This window comes from Gopherus flavomarginatus, chromosome 9 (assembly GCF_025201925.1).
Source record: "Gopherus flavomarginatus isolate rGopFla2 chromosome 9, rGopFla2.mat.asm, whole genome shotgun sequence".
NCBI lineage: Eukaryota > Metazoa > Chordata > Testudines > Testudinidae > Gopherus > Gopherus flavomarginatus.
In genome coordinates, this window is record NC_066625.1 from 81,355,958 (window position 1) to 81,371,445 (window position 15,488).

Consider the following 15,488-nt stretch of genomic DNA (forward strand, 5'->3'; position numbering starts at 1 on the left):
TTTTAATGGAGGGTTTTGTCAGATTTTTCTGGCAGTTTCTTTTTTTTTTCTTTCGTGAACTATTTTATTTTTAATTTCAGACACCCATTCAGTACAAATCTAACACTACTTGCAGAAATCTGGAAGAAATATTGTATTTTGAAGTCAGAATACAACATTTTATCTTTTGTGGTGATGATGATAGCTATGGTGATGAGAGGGTGTGGGAAGGAAGGGGTCTGCAAGGGAAGACCACTTTATTTTTTTCATTCTTTACAAGATCTGAAATGTAAGAGACTTGGTATAGAACTCCTATTGCATTTAAAAAGCCTGTTTTCCTTTTTAGTATCAGAGGGGTAGCCATGTTAGTCTGGATCTGTAAAAGCAGCAAAGAATCCTGTGGCACCTTATAGACTAACAGACGTTTTGGAGCATGAGCGTTCGTGGGTGAATACCCACTTCGTCAGATGCAACTGCAATTTACCCACAAAAGCTCATGCTCCAAAACGTCTGTTAGTCTATAAGGTGCCACAGGATTCTTTGCTGTTTTCCTTTTTAGTTTTGCTTTTCTTTACCTGCAACTAAAATATAATGCATGTGGCAGAGGTTAGATTCAGCTACCAGGAAGTCCGGACTTGTTGGATACAAGATTGTTAAGGATAATAATAGTAATAATAAATAAATAAATACCCTAAAATCAAATCATAACATCAAGTCCAATTGGATGTTTAGCCCATTCGCTTCCTTTTTAGCCCTTTGGGGGGACGGGGGAAATGTATTTTTATCTGAGGGTATCCGCAAACTCCTAGCAAACTATGAAAAAAATAAAATAGTTGATTATGGTAAGATGCAGTATCTTGATAGCAAAGGTTGAAATTAGCTTCCCAGTATAGCCCTGATTTTTGACTCCACCTCCTCCACTTCACCAAAAGCAAATGGATTAATCTGTATTTTTTCCTGGTGCATTTTAGCCAAGGTTAGAATTATTTAGGGTGCTCTTTATTTTAAACACAATGCAGTGACTTTATATATTTTATGTAAATTTATAGATATTACAGTACTGTTGTTTTCCCTCGTCTTTATTTTTCTGATTTATTTCAGACTCTCACATTAGGCTTTCTTAGAGGATTCTCTGAGAAGAGCACAGTATGTTTACAGGAATCTACACTTTACAAAAAACCCAAACAACAAGCAAACTTAGTCTCCCCTGCTAGTTTAGGTTCAGAACTCTCATAAATTGCTTTCCATTGTATGGTGCTACCTTTTTCCTCAGCTTTTATCTTTTAATGTTAAATAGTAGCTATACAGCTTTGTCTCAAAGCCAATCACTAATTTTCATTAGTTGTATTCTGTTGCTGTTCAGTTTTAAAACGGCTGTATCATACTTCGATATGGAAGGAGTTCATGTATATATACACATACTAGTAGGCGCAACCTTTTTTGTTGTGTTTGTAACATAGGTACTTCACAAAAGCAGCTGCATGTAGATCTGTAGAAAAGCAAACAGAATCTTGCAAACTGTACCTAGGTATCTGACCCCTATTATCTGCTGGCAGTGTACATCAAATGGATTTAAGCATAGAAGAAATACTTGTTAGCCTGATTGCAGCTCCCATTATTCAAAGGTGGGTAGAAATCTAGTTAGCTACTCTGTAAAAACCCATTTTGCAATGTCCATATAAAGAATGTTCAAAGCTGGCTTCTGTCAGACGATGACAATATGGAAGGTCTAATCCCACTTTAAAAATGTGCTAAGCAAATTTTCTAAAAACGTGTAGAATATTAAATGGGGAAAGCGTAACTTATACAGTGAGATCAGCATTTCAATGGCATGTGTCCCTCAGGAATTAAATTATGCCTTGATCTACTAGTTAGTACTTTGTGGAAGTTTTACTTTCTAATACAAATTTTGGAGGATTATTTACAACTATCCATCTTGCTTTTCTTGATCAACTAGATTGGTGTCTGTAATTCCCTCTCCTCTAAGTCTTTTCCTAGGAGTTAAACATTGCATTTATTTGCAATGATTATTTTTATGACTAAAATATTAAGTTATGCCTTTTAAAAACAGATTTATGTCCTCAAGCAGAGAAATAAACAGTGAAATAACCTAAAATTATTATTAGTGTTGATATTCTGTAGCGCTGCTGCCTGGTTTTTTGAGAAGTAATAACTCTGCAGTCCCATAGATTGCAATGGCTTCCCTGCTCTCTGTTTTAAAAGGATACTAACAGAGATAGTGGACCTGTAATGCACAATGAATAATGTCTTATGCACTGATACCTATAGTAACACATACAGAGTGACTATGAGATCAAATGCTCTGGCTAAAAAGCCTTAGGGAAGCATTATATGTCTGAGTTCTGATCTATTGTCTGGGAGGTCGGAGAGTGTTAATGCACTCTGCAAAGATTAGACTCCTTCTCTAATTGCTCCAACACTTCCTTAAAGGATTTAAGCAGTCAGGAAAGGTGACGCTCCTTGTCAATTTTTGTCTTCTGACAGCCGTTGAAGTTTATCTGTCTTTCCACGGAGACCACTAGATCAAGTAAACCAGGCGGTGTCAAAAGCATAAACCCTGAATTAGGAGTGAAAGCAATGAGTGACATTATTTACAGCTCATTTATTTCACCTTTTAAATCCTCTGAAGAGGAGGATGGGGTCTGTTTTACATTCCATTTGTATTGTTTAAATTTTGAGTTGATAGCAGAAAGAACACTATGAAAAGTTTAACTTCTTGACTTTCCTTAGAAGTCACTGTTTACTTCTGAAGCAGGTCAGATTTTGTTTTTGTTCCTTGACATAAGGCTTTTGGAGTTGATAGTTCTATACCCAGCATAAATTTACAGTAACTAAGTGAATATATTTACAAAAGCTTAATTATTTTAACCTCTGTAGCTTTAGAAGTCACTGTAATGCTGGTTATGTAGCTAACCTACTTACATAGATCTAGATCCTGAACTTCTGCAGTGGGCCCAGAGTATTAAGTGTTCATCCAAAAGTCTGATTATTTTGACAAAACTCTGATCATGAGCTGACCTTTCTTCATCCTCCTGGAGTCTTCTGGCAGGACCCAAATGTATATAAAAGTCCACTCAAAATCTGTGGCGGTTCTCATGCAGTAATGTGTTTTTTTTCCATAATGGTTAACATGCATGTCTCTTAACTCTTGAATCTGACTAGGAAATCTTAAGAGGAGAATTCATCAAGTATATTCTGATCATTCTCACATGGGCAGTTGCCTCTCAGTTTCCCACATAGCATGTTATCTCACACTGTTGCTGTATTACATGAAATGTTTCATCTGTATATAAAAATTAAAAATTCAAACAAAAATCTGGCCCACATGAAGAACAGGCCCTTTGGGCATATGGTTCATTATGCATATTCGTTTAATTACTAAAACACTTGGGATGTCTCTACTGCCCTTGCTTTCAACTTGCAAAGTTGGATCTGTTTTGCAGCACATAATATGTCGAACAGGCGTGAGTCATAAAGGGCTTTGATTTTCTCCTGTTTAAAATATATATAGTTCTAGGATGCATTGTTAGAATTTATTGATTATTGGTCAAATCCACGTCATGAAAACAGCAGCTACAATGTCACTTTTTCCTTACTAGCTCCCCTACCCCCCATCCCCAAAGGCTGGTTTAGCAGTCTTTAGCTCATATCCATGTGAGTACCAAAGTAATGCGAGACTCAGGCTTTAGGTTTCAGGCACATTCCCAAAAAGCACCTAAAGTTGCACGTTAAAGCTGTATAACTTTTATTAGCTAAGAAAGGATTGCTGTGATAGTGTGACTTTAATTGATTTTCAGGGCAAACAGGTGGTGGTGGTTTAGGCATCCCCATGTCTCCTGCCATTCCTAATTTGGAGCTGTGCATATAATAGCTTTATTAAAATAAACAATCTTCTGGCTTTGGTTTTACCTGAACAGCTGCCTTAAATTGCAAAAGGGTCTTGCATTTTTTTTTAAACCATTCTGTGCTTTGTAAAGCAAGATGCTATAGGCCTGTCACTGAAGAATCTTCATTGCATAATCCTGCTGTCAATATTAGATTTTTGTTTCGGATGCTATTGCTAGTCTAAAATATGCAAGACTGAGATGAAGAAAGTTATCATATTTAGGACTGTAATTACGATGACTGTTCCTGGCGTTTTAGTGCATTCATTACGCACTGTAGCAATTTTGGAACTATATAGTTTATGAACATGATAATTTTGTGTGTGTTTTAATCACCAAAGATTTTTCTGGAGATCTAACTTACTTGTTGGAGGTGGAGGGAGGGGGGTAGTTACTGTTTTTGTTCTTTTCTTGACTACAGAATCTTGTAGTCAGATTGAGAAAGAGGACTTCTGGATTCCTGAGCAGTGCCATAATCTGCTACTAGGAAACTATTAATGTACACACAGCTGGGAGGAGAATAATCTGAAATTCTTTGTCTGAGAGTATGCTTTATATTTACTATTTTTTCACAGGACAAGCTTGTATTGTGATCAGTGCATTTGTTTTGTTTTATTTTTGATTCCAAGTTAAAAACAAAGAAATCCATATACTAATTCTATCAAACTGACCATGGATCCATCCTTGGTCCCAGGTTCCAGAGAGTATTCAGCCTAGCAAACTATTTTCTAGAATGGGAGATTTCATAAAGAAGGATACCAGTTCAGTCTTAAGCACTACAATGTACATGCAGCTATTTCACACTTATGTGGGTTTATTGCAACCCAAATTCTTTTCATGCCAGAGATGAAGGCTGCCAGCGAAGTAACCTTATGCACTGAACTGCGATACTCCTGCCACTGTACGCTGAACTAATTCTAATTAAATACACTTCGTTTATTACAGAGAGCCCTTTTGTCTTTATTCATTCAATCTAATCTGCACTATGAACGTGAGGCAGAAAGCCTTTTAAGTATATAGTTTAAGCCTCCTTTTTAGTAACAATTGTAACTTGATGTTGATTTTACCAAAGGCAAAGTACACTTGCACTGAATACTTTTCCCACTTACTGTACAATTAAAACACCATCTGACTCTTACCGCTAATGTTTCCTATTATGTTATCCAATATGTCTCCAAAGTGAGCAGACATTTATCGGTGCAGATAATGGTGATTTTTTTCTTGACCTTTTTAAGTTGCTTGGCTTTACCAGGAACAAATAAAATGTTAAGTATTTTTTCTTTTGCTTCCTTTTAATCAGCGCAGAGGTTTTGCTGATGCTTTTTGAAAGAAGTATTTACTGAAAAATCCGACTTTCAACTTGCACAATTACTGGCGTCTTCGAAAACCTATAATGAGAAACTTTGTCTGATCCTAGCCATGAAACTGTGACCCTACTTCTGCTACAGAAAATGAATCAGAGATCCAAAAATGTCATCTTTCATTAGGTTAGCCAAGATAAAGTAATGAAGCCTTTTTAAAAATCTGATTTAAGGTACCTCTTCCCCCGTCCTTTTCCTGGGACAGCTTGCTTTAACCCCATTGTAGGCAACAGTTTGATTCCCCCCCCCACAAAGTATCAAACTGTAGTAAATAATTCCCCCACCCCCTCACTTTATTAAGGTTTACTGCATGAGGATCTTAGCTGTATTTTACTTGGCTCAGGAAATGTAAAATATGGTAGATAAAAACACAAGGGAAAAATTAGAACCGTCAGCATTCTAACAAATGGCTGTTTCTGCAGTGTTCACTGCAGAAAAAGATCTGAAGGCTTCTCACTATAAAACTACTGTACATGCATAAAGATAGATCCCAAGGACCCTTCTTACTTTACCCCTCCCTGGGGCTGGAGGAGGGAGGAAGTGGTAGCCACAAGAAAATTATATAAAAGCATCAAACCAGAGTTGTGGTAGGCTATTATGCTTTTGGGATTAAATGTACATATGTTAAAATAAAACCTAGCTTTTTTTTTTCTAGTTGAAATATAGCGTCAGCATCAGCACCAACACCTAACTGCGTCATCCTCAGATGTATGCAATGCAGTACAAAGCATTGGGCAAAAATCATTGTCAAGTGGGAGCTCTACTCTAAGCTCTAGTAGAATGGGAATCTTTAAGGGATCTTGTTTTCTCTCTACTGGGCTGCTATCTCAGTAGTGTGACGTCTGACATGCCGCCTTGGGTGTCTCAGCCCTGGGTATGCCTACACAGCCCAGAAAAAAACATGGTACCAAATCTCAGAGCCTGGGTCAATTGAATTGAGCTGTGGGGCTAAAAATAGAAATGTAGACATTCCACTTGGAACCCTCTGCATTCAAAGCCTGGGCTCCTGCCTGAGCAGAAATATCCAGACTGTTTTTTTTTCAGTCGCGCAGCTCAAGCACTGCAAGCCCAGGTCAATTGAGTATTTTGGAAATACCAAGCAGCAAAATAAAACAGCAATTCATTGTTTGATTATTCTTTGATATCTAATTCTGATCTGACACGCTGGTGTAAGTCCATTGAAATCGATGCCAGTGCCCTGCAGCAGGACTGGGATCCCACAGGACCCGCTGCCATTAGAGCAGGAGCAGGTAAAATGTACTATGTTGTGGGCAGTATTGGGTGAGCAAATAAAAAAAGACTGTGGTACTTTGTGGGGAAACACTCTAAAACTTTTAATACTTCAATTTAAGCCAGGGGTAGAAGGAGATTTGATGTTTATTATAAAGTATTTTTACATGGTTTAAGCAAGATTTGTTTGATTCTTTTAGTGGTAAAAATTGTGTCTGAATTCTATTTTTAAATATAATATAGAAACCAGCCTTTTTTGTTTGCAGGGTGGGGGTTAGTAGCATGGGGGAATCTCTCTTTCTTGCGGGACTTGTGGGATTGAAGGTTTTTGCGGGGGGCGGGGGTGTGGGTTAAAAATGCAAGAAACAATGCGGAAGTGGGTGGGATAGGTATTTGCAGGGCAAAATGGGAGCAGGATTAAAAAAATAGTCCCACGCAGGGTTCTAGTTGGTAGCAATACCGTACAAACAGTTTGAGATCAGAATCTGGACATCCGGCAAGGAATCACAACTAGTTTTGAATTTACCTATACCATCTGTCCTGAATACAGGGTGGTGAATAACTGTGGTGTCCCATGAGAAAAATAGAGAAGAAACTGCAGCCTGCCAACTCTTGTGATTATATTGGGAGCCTCACAGTATCTGTTATTTTTCTTAAAGCCCCAGCTCTGGGAGGCCTGTGATTACATGAGAGCCGCAGCTTTCATTTAAGCTGCTCACAGCAGCAGAAAAAAGCTTGAAAATGTGTCTTCCCCTGCCAAAGGTTCAAAAACCAGAAGGCATGTAAATAGGACCCAGCATTCATTGGTTTAAACAGCAGGAGAATTTTCAAATAATCTATGATTTTGGGGGGGAGACGGGGGAGGGGGCATGGCTTATGTCTCATAATGCTTGGAGTTGGCAATACTTAATTATAATTCATAGAAGCCCAATTCCTCTCCTGCTCGTTTGGTGCTCTAGGAGGTAGGTTCTTTCACCTCTTTTCACTGAGCAATCTGTTCCCCATGCCTCAGTGCACATGGCTAGTTACTCTGGTTGCTGAATAGAGTGGGTGAAGCCAGGGCTATGCCTGTTCCCCATCTCTTTCTCTCAGCAGGGGAAGGGAGTGTGGGGTGAATAGCCTCTCCTCACTCCACTGCCTCTGGAATAGGCACTCTGGAGGTAAGATGGTGATTTCCACCTCTAGGAGACATACCTGTGCTAGCTATGATTGAGCTAGTGCACTAAAAATAGAAGGGTCACCACGGCGCGGTGAACAGCTGCCTGAGTATGTACCTGCCTGAGATGGTAGGCATGTACCTTGTCTGTTAGCCCTTCCTGCTGGTCACGCTGCTGCGGCTTCACTTTTATTTTTAGATCATTCAGCTGTTGGTGTGTGTCTTCAAGCTGAAAATTACAACTCCCACTCTCAGTGTAGACATACCCTACACAGGGCAAAGCATGAGAGGGAGGGGCAGGGCTTTAACCCTTTTACTCCATCTTGTGGCGGAGTAAGGGCTGTAACAATCTAATCCGTTTGTAACGACTATCCGGGCCTTTTCCTTTTTGCTCCTCAGTCTTATGTAACCAACACCTTTTGAGGTTGTTTTTGTTGTTGTTAAGAGCCCTTTTTCTGAACATATGTTGGTTTCTAATCCCTAGTTCTGTGCAGTGACATGCATCTAATACACAGAGACTGTGTTCTTTCTGGGCATAATTTCTTTTGCTTAGAAGCTAGTCCTGTTTGTGACAGAGAGTTTGCAGAGGGCTGCTAACATTTCTTTGCCAGAGGTACACCCTTAAAATCAGGAACTTGTTACACTGATGAGATGCACAGAGCAATGTAGTGATAGCAGGTAACGTGATATAAATATTTAAAGATCTCCTTTCCTTCGGGTCATTTTTTATGTTAGTGATCCAAGCTGTATGTAGAACATACAATTCATAACACTATTGAGATTCCCCACATTCTTTTGCTGTGGAAAAGCAAATTAGATCTAAAGCAAATAGATTTCTTCTGTCAGCAACTGTTTATTTAAACATTATTTCTCTTTTTGCCACGTGTTATATCTCATGTTGTTGCATTACAATGAAAGGGGAATTCTAATACAGTCTTGTTGATCAACCATTTCTTGAATTTTAATTCCATTTCCATCAGGCACCATGTTTGGTACACTTTCACTGAGTGTGTTGGGGTGGTTGGGGGAGGATTTGGAGAACCAGTGCAATGGATTCTTGATGCACTACTGCACCATAGGGCTGCTGGAGACAATGCTACGTGGGTGCATCAGCCTTTGCTTCTCATCCATAGGACAAAGAGGCTGCTGTAGCTCTGGAAGCATTTCCCAGTACATAGTCTGACCTAGCAGACTTCATGCTGGGGGCCAGGATTTGGACTTGGTTCTTGTGATGGATTATATAAACCTCACATGAGTCAGGAAAGGGTCAGTGGGCTGTTGTGGGTCCAATAACCCCCACCTTGTGATATCTGAAACAGGTGTCAGTTTTTGAGGGAGGAGTGAAAAAGAGAGCCCATCTCAGCTGCTGGCTGACTGGGAGAGAGCAGACCGTGTGCTCTCACTGTGGGAGAGAAGTCTGGCTGGGGCCAGGAAGCGGGGAACACTGATGCTTTAGGGCCTCGCTGAGGGAAGGGAAGAGATCACATTTCTTTGTTTGTTTTGTACTTTGGAGGTACCTCAGAAAGGGTGGAACTTTTAGGTGACTTAGCCAGAGAGCTAGCCAGGTATTGGAGGTTGGGTGGAACAGCTGAAGGCCCCGTACGAAACAGAGATGATGCCACTGCTATACCATAAGGGAGTGCACTGCAAAGGGTGTGGCCACAATTATCAATTATCTGTCACAGTCAGATGTGTGTAGTAGCAGAGTATTTCTTGATAAAGTGACATTTTCACATTTTGCAAGATCTTGCTGCTAAAGCTGCTTGCTCTTTGGTGTTGCCACGTTGTGTATTTTCCTTTTTAATCATCGGAATAACTCTCTGATAGAAATAAAAGTTATCAGTAGGCTTATTTTTTCCTAGAGATTAATCTTTCCTTTTTTTTTTCTTTAGGGCAATACCGTATTGTAATGGCTAAAATCCCTTACTTTGTTTGGGACAGGGAGGGATTAAAAATATTATCTGAAGAGATGTATCTTGTAATTTTGTCCATCACTGAGCATTCAGCTGTGACAGTGACTCCCATTTGATAGTCACTATTATGTACTTAAGGATTTGAATACATTAGCTAGCCTTTAGGTAGATTAGAATTGGGGAGCTCTTCTTCCCCAGGACCATGCTCAATTCATTGGACCATATTTGTGTGTCAGGTCAAAATCAGAGTTCTGGTTTGGGGCCAAAACAGATACCTTGGAGGCACAACTGCAGATTAGCTCATGTTTTCCCCCCAACCGGGCCAATATTTCATGAATCTAAGCAAACCTTTTGACAAAGCTGGTTTTAGATTTGTGATCAGTGAAATCTTGTGAGGTGTGTGTAAGGGTTTGGGGGTTTAGTTTTGTTTTTTGCAGGTGTGTTTGGCAAACATTTTTCAAAAGCTCCATTGATGAGTCATTTGCTTAGTACTGGGACTTAGAATGGTCAGCCTGACAAACTGCAGTTTCAGTAAAGGTTCTTTGCTCACGTTTCATATCCTTTCCCTTTTTTATTTTTTTCCATCTGATGAAAATTATTTCTTTGTACTTTCCCCATCACTGTCTCTTCCCAAGAATTACTCTATCACACAGCTCATGGGGCGAGGGGTGGTGGTGTTAACCTTCACTTTCCCAAAAAGGCTTAATGGGTCAAAGGGAAGTTTTTTTTTATTAGAGATAAATATTCATAATTACCATACAGAGGTACTACACTGACACTGGCAACACGTCCCTCCCCTTCGCCCCTCCCAAAATAAATTAGGATTCTAAATCTCCAAAACATTATTCTACCCCATGATTGTGGGGTTGCTGGTGATAACTGTATTATGGGCATAGTTCAGGAGACACCCATCTAAAATATGTTTTTAATAGTCAGATTCTCTAAATTGGAACCAGAGGGACAGAATAGCCAGATTCAAAATGTTTGTAAGGGTTTCAGCTCAGATTGCCTTCTCTCATCTTTTACGCTGCTGTCAAAAGGGCCACTCTCATGGTGGTTCCATGCCTCTTGACAGGAACAGTTGGACTCCTCTTCAGTGATTTTCCAGATGAAATGGTTTCCAAACCTCCAGAGCTTTAACTTGTAGTTATTAGACCCTTTGAAACAGCAACACATTAATCAGCTGAAATCAAGTGGACTCGTCTCCAAAGCTATGATGCTGGTGTTCTGTTCGAGACAGGACTCCACTCTAAATCTTAACTCCAAGAGTTCTTTCTTCTCCAGAAAGGTCTGTCTCATTTCTGTTTTGTTTTTTTTTTTAACTTTGGTTGTTATGTTTTATAATTCTTAGATTTCTATTCCTTATTGGTTCTTATACTGCCCAGTTCAGTCCTTTCAGAGAAATTATTTGGCTTTTTCTACTTATATTTCAGAAATTGGCTTCTACTCTTGCTTGCTAACTTTTCCTATCTGGAATATGCAGTTTACCAATGTAGGTGGTGATAGTGTTAATGGTTAATATTTAATAGAAGGAGTTTAGTCTTCTGAAGCACTATGTAAAAGTTAAGATAGAACAGAGTACTTTGGGCAAGGACTCCTGGGTTCTCTTTCCTATTCTGCCACTGAATCATTGGGATCTTGCATAAGTAATTTAACCTAGTTCTGCCTCAGTTTCCCGAAGTATAAAGTGAGGATGATAATATCTGACTTAGTGTGTTTTGTATGGAACTCCTTTTATGTCTTTGGATGAATGATGCTATGGGACTATGTATAAGGCACATTCCATGGAAAAATATACTAATACACTTTACAAATAGCTTATAAACTACTCTGTACAGTGTTCTTCTAAGTAATCACCTCACATACCTCTGAGGCTGAATAATTTCTAATTTCTGAATATATAAATAAATTTGCCCTTGCCACCATACTGTGCAACAGAGATTAAAGCTCTCAGTACTCTAGCTATAGCAGCAAACCAGCTCTTTCAAAGCAGGCTTAGTAAAGTGCAGCTACCTGTGCGTTGTAACTTGGCAGCTGACTATTGGTGCATCAGTAGCAATACAATGTAACTTTAGGAAAGAAATTGATCAACAACCTTTACCAGTTGCAACTATGAAACTATTTTCTAAATAAGCTTAATTTTACTGTAATTTGGTCAGGAGACCTAACAAACTTTCTTGTACAAAAAGTGCTGTGGGATTAATGATCGCAGATGAACAGGATCTTTGTTTTATATCCTAGCTAAAAGACAGAGGGTTTGAAAGTTCATATTAGAATTACAATTGGGGACTTCTGTTGGATCATCTAGTGTAGATGCTATGGTGACAGATGCACTAAAAATGTATACTAGGCTCTGATTCTGCAATTGGATCCATGCAGGCAAGTTCTTGCAGAGACCTTTTGACTTCAGTGGCACTCTAAAAGATGACTGAAGATTTGGGACCTTAAATCCAGCCATCCCTTTCTGTATCATGATGGAACTAAGTTCAGTATTATCCCAGATAGGTGTTGCATATACAGCCTCCTTCAGCAGGCTAGGCTGATTTTTAATTCATAACAATGCATGCTATCATTGAAGAGCTTCCACAAAACAATCAAAACTTGGGTCTGATAAATACGTGGAGGCCGTTCTTGTCCAGGGTGGTGGTTGAATTAGGGCCAGAACTGAAATCACCCTTTACTGTATCTCAGAGATGTTAAATAAGCAGAGGTCTGAGAAAGGGATTGGGTTGAAACAGGTTCAGAAGAATCTCTTTTTTGAGAATTTTGCCACCTTCTATAGCACCTTCTTTGTAGGATCTCAGTGCTCTTTGCAGCGAATATTGATGAAAGCCTCACAGCATTCCTTCAAGGTAGCAAAATATTATCCCAGTTTTGTCCAAATTCCTGTCTTTCTGATGTGGTCATGTTGGCATACATTGGTGGAGTGGAATTATGTACAGTGTGGAAAAATGTGATCTACCTTGTCATGTTCTAACTTCCAATGCTGTGAACCAATAATATGGGACCGTGTAATCTGGAATTAAATACATTTTGTAAAAGCATATATCTTAGGCTTTTTGTTATTGGCAGTCAGAACCCAATAAAACAGCCTCTAATTCAGTGATTCTCAAACTGGGGCCGCTGCTTGTGTAGGGAAAGCCTTTGGCGGGCTGGGCTGGTTTCTTTACCTGTCCTGTCTGTAGGTCCGGCCAATCACAGCTCCCGTTGGCCGCAGTTCGCTGCTCCAGGCCAGTGGAGATGCTGGAAGCGACGTGGGCTGAGGGACGTACTGTCCGCCACTTCCAGCAGCTCCCATTGGACTGCAGCGGTGAACCGCAGCCAGTGAGACCCACGATCGGCCAGACCCTGTGGACGTGGCAGGTAAACAAACCAGCCCGGCCCGCCAGGGGCTTTCCCTGCACAAGCGGCAGCCCCGGTTTGAGAACCACTGCTTTAATTCCTTCCATAGCAACACAAAGAAGGGCTTGTCTGTGAAAAATTGGCTGGCTTAGAATGGGTGATAGGATGTGGAGTCTTTCCCCACTTAGTCTCTGGGCTGAGTTTGGCCCCAGGTGGATGACGACTGGAAAGTTTGTCCTATACAAAAAGAGATTTTTTCATTTACAGAGTATATCTGTCCCCATTCCCAGGGGTGGAATCCTGGCCCCACTGAAGTCAAAGGCAAAACTCCCATTTATTTCTGTGATGCTGGGATTTTACCTTAGGAGTTGGAACTATCAGTTTGTGTCCCTATCACAAAATCCCTGCCATAAATGGCACTAAATGGCACTCTTGGGAGAAGTGTCAGAGGCGCCAAGGATTAATAGATGTGGAGACTCAGCCGTCCTCTCATCCCTAAAGTTTCTCCTTCACAGTATTTGGATATATTGGCAGGAGGATGTGATGGTGGTTTCATTGCTGTTGCTCATGCTGGACCTGACATGTAGAGTTTCAGTTTCAATGCTGTCAGTCCAGCACCTCTCACCAACCTGAAGCTGTAAAAGAAAAAGGGCAGGGTAGAGGATTGTTGGCTGCGATGTCACAGCTCTTTCCCCCCCTTTAAATAAACAGATGGGTTAAGTAACTTCCACCTTGGCGGTGTTAGTCTAATGATGGGATTTTAGATCTTGAACATTCATTCTAGAACAGCATTTCTGGAGAGAAAAATCAAAAAGCACTTGGGTATATGTGTCTTATTTTTGGCTTAAAGCTACTTGCAGCATTAGACTGGCCTGGAAACACATTGTAGGGCTGGAAAAAAGAATGGTGTGATCTCAACCTGCATCCTGTGGCAGTTGCGGACCTAATTTATAATCTTATTCTGTGTTACCATCAACTCCAAGCTCAAACCCTGTTCAGATGATGTCAGTACACAAAAATATTTACTGCTATCTGCATAGAGGAAGGAACTGATGATCAAAAAAACTGTTTGATTTGCTTTGATTCCTTTGAAAAATCCAGCCGTTTTTGTTCTAAATCTCCATCAGGGAGGCGCCATCCCTCTCTGAACCATTTTGCAGATCAATGTACTTTGAAATTTGGCTTCCGCTTTTAGTTTCTGGCATCACTAGTTCAGGTATCGCTCCCCATGAGCAAAATCATACTCTTACTGTAGGCCCAGAGGGCTCCAGACACAACTGAAATAATGTGGTTAGGCAGTGGGAAGAGGTGGCTGGGAAACAAGATTTTTTTATCCCATTCAGGGAGGCCGTGCATCCTGCTCACCACAGAGAATGTGGTGTCCTATAAAAACGGTCATAGTGGGTCAGAACAATAGTCCATCTAGCCCAGTAAACTGTCCTGACAGTGGCCAATGCCAAATGCTTCAGAGGGAACAGGGCAATTGAGTGATCCATTCCCTGTCATCCAGTCCCAGCATCTGGCAGTCAGAGACTTAGGGACACCTAGAGTCTGGCATTGCATCCCTGATGATCTTGGCTAATAGCCGTTGATGTACCTATCCTCCATGAATCTATCTAGTTCTTTTTTGAATCTAGTTGTACTTTTGGCCTTCACAGCATGCCCTGGAAACCAGTACCATAGGTTGAGTGTGCATTATGTGAAGAAATACTTCCTTTTGTTTGTTTTAAACCTTTTGCCTGTTGATTTCAGCATGTGACCCCTGGTTCTTGCATCATGGGAAGGGATAAATAAGCATTCTTTATACTCTTCCTCCGCACCATTCAATATGGGAGCTGCTTTGCCACCCCAAGTGATGAGGAATCAGCCTGGGCACAGGGAAGAAGCAGCAGCAGATAAAGCATTGTAAAAATCCACCGTCTAGTCATTTTGTGGGAGTGGACGTACAGCAGCACTTGGGGCAGAAGGTTTCCATCTCACTCCCATTGAACCTGCTGGCTATTAGTGCTTGACGAAACTGAGTTGATTTACCCCCTAAAAAGTAGCCAAGTGCATTTGTTATGAGCTGGCATTGAGGACAATGGCTATCCAGACTTGGCAGTGTCTCAGCAAAGAGGAAATAATTCCCGTGCACTAGCATTATGTTGGTGGCCTTGTACTCTTCTGAGGAGATGGGAACAGAGAAGCTAACAGACGTCAGCCTAATGGATCAGACAGAATGGAAAGAGAATAAGCTATCTGGGTAGATTTTCTTTATTGAAGAGGGGTGGGTGGGAATGAGGTTAACAGAGATTCAAGGATGCATGTTAGAAGGGATAATGATTGAAAGGGTTTATTATGTTTCTCTTTAAACACTTGTATAAATCCCCTCTTATTGCTTTGTCTCTCTTAGGTATTTGTGGTCACCGTTTGGCACATAGAGCTTTACATGGTGCCTCTGGCTTTGTTGCTGCTCTTTGTTTACAACTTCTCTCTGATCACGACAGGGAAGGTCAGCAGTGCCCAGGACACCCAGGCAAGTAAAGTAACACTAATGTTTCAGGGCCAGTTGGAATCTGCTTTTGAGCAAAAATGATCTTACAGTTTACTGGTTTTCAGCTAG

General features: G+C 40.4%; 1 protein-coding gene across 1 annotated transcript in view; it reads left to right on the forward strand.

Annotated features, from left to right (window-relative positions):
- The window catches only part of MCTP2 (multiple C2 and transmembrane domain containing 2), a 194,061-nt gene that overhangs the window by 149,027 nt on the left and 29,546 nt on the right, over positions 1-15,488 (forward strand). The window contains exon 18 of the mRNA XM_050967171.1: positions 15,279-15,401. Within this exon, the coding sequence (XP_050823128.1) occupies positions 15,279-15,401 (123 nt within the window). The remainder of the gene's footprint in view (positions 1-15,278; positions 15,402-15,488) is intronic.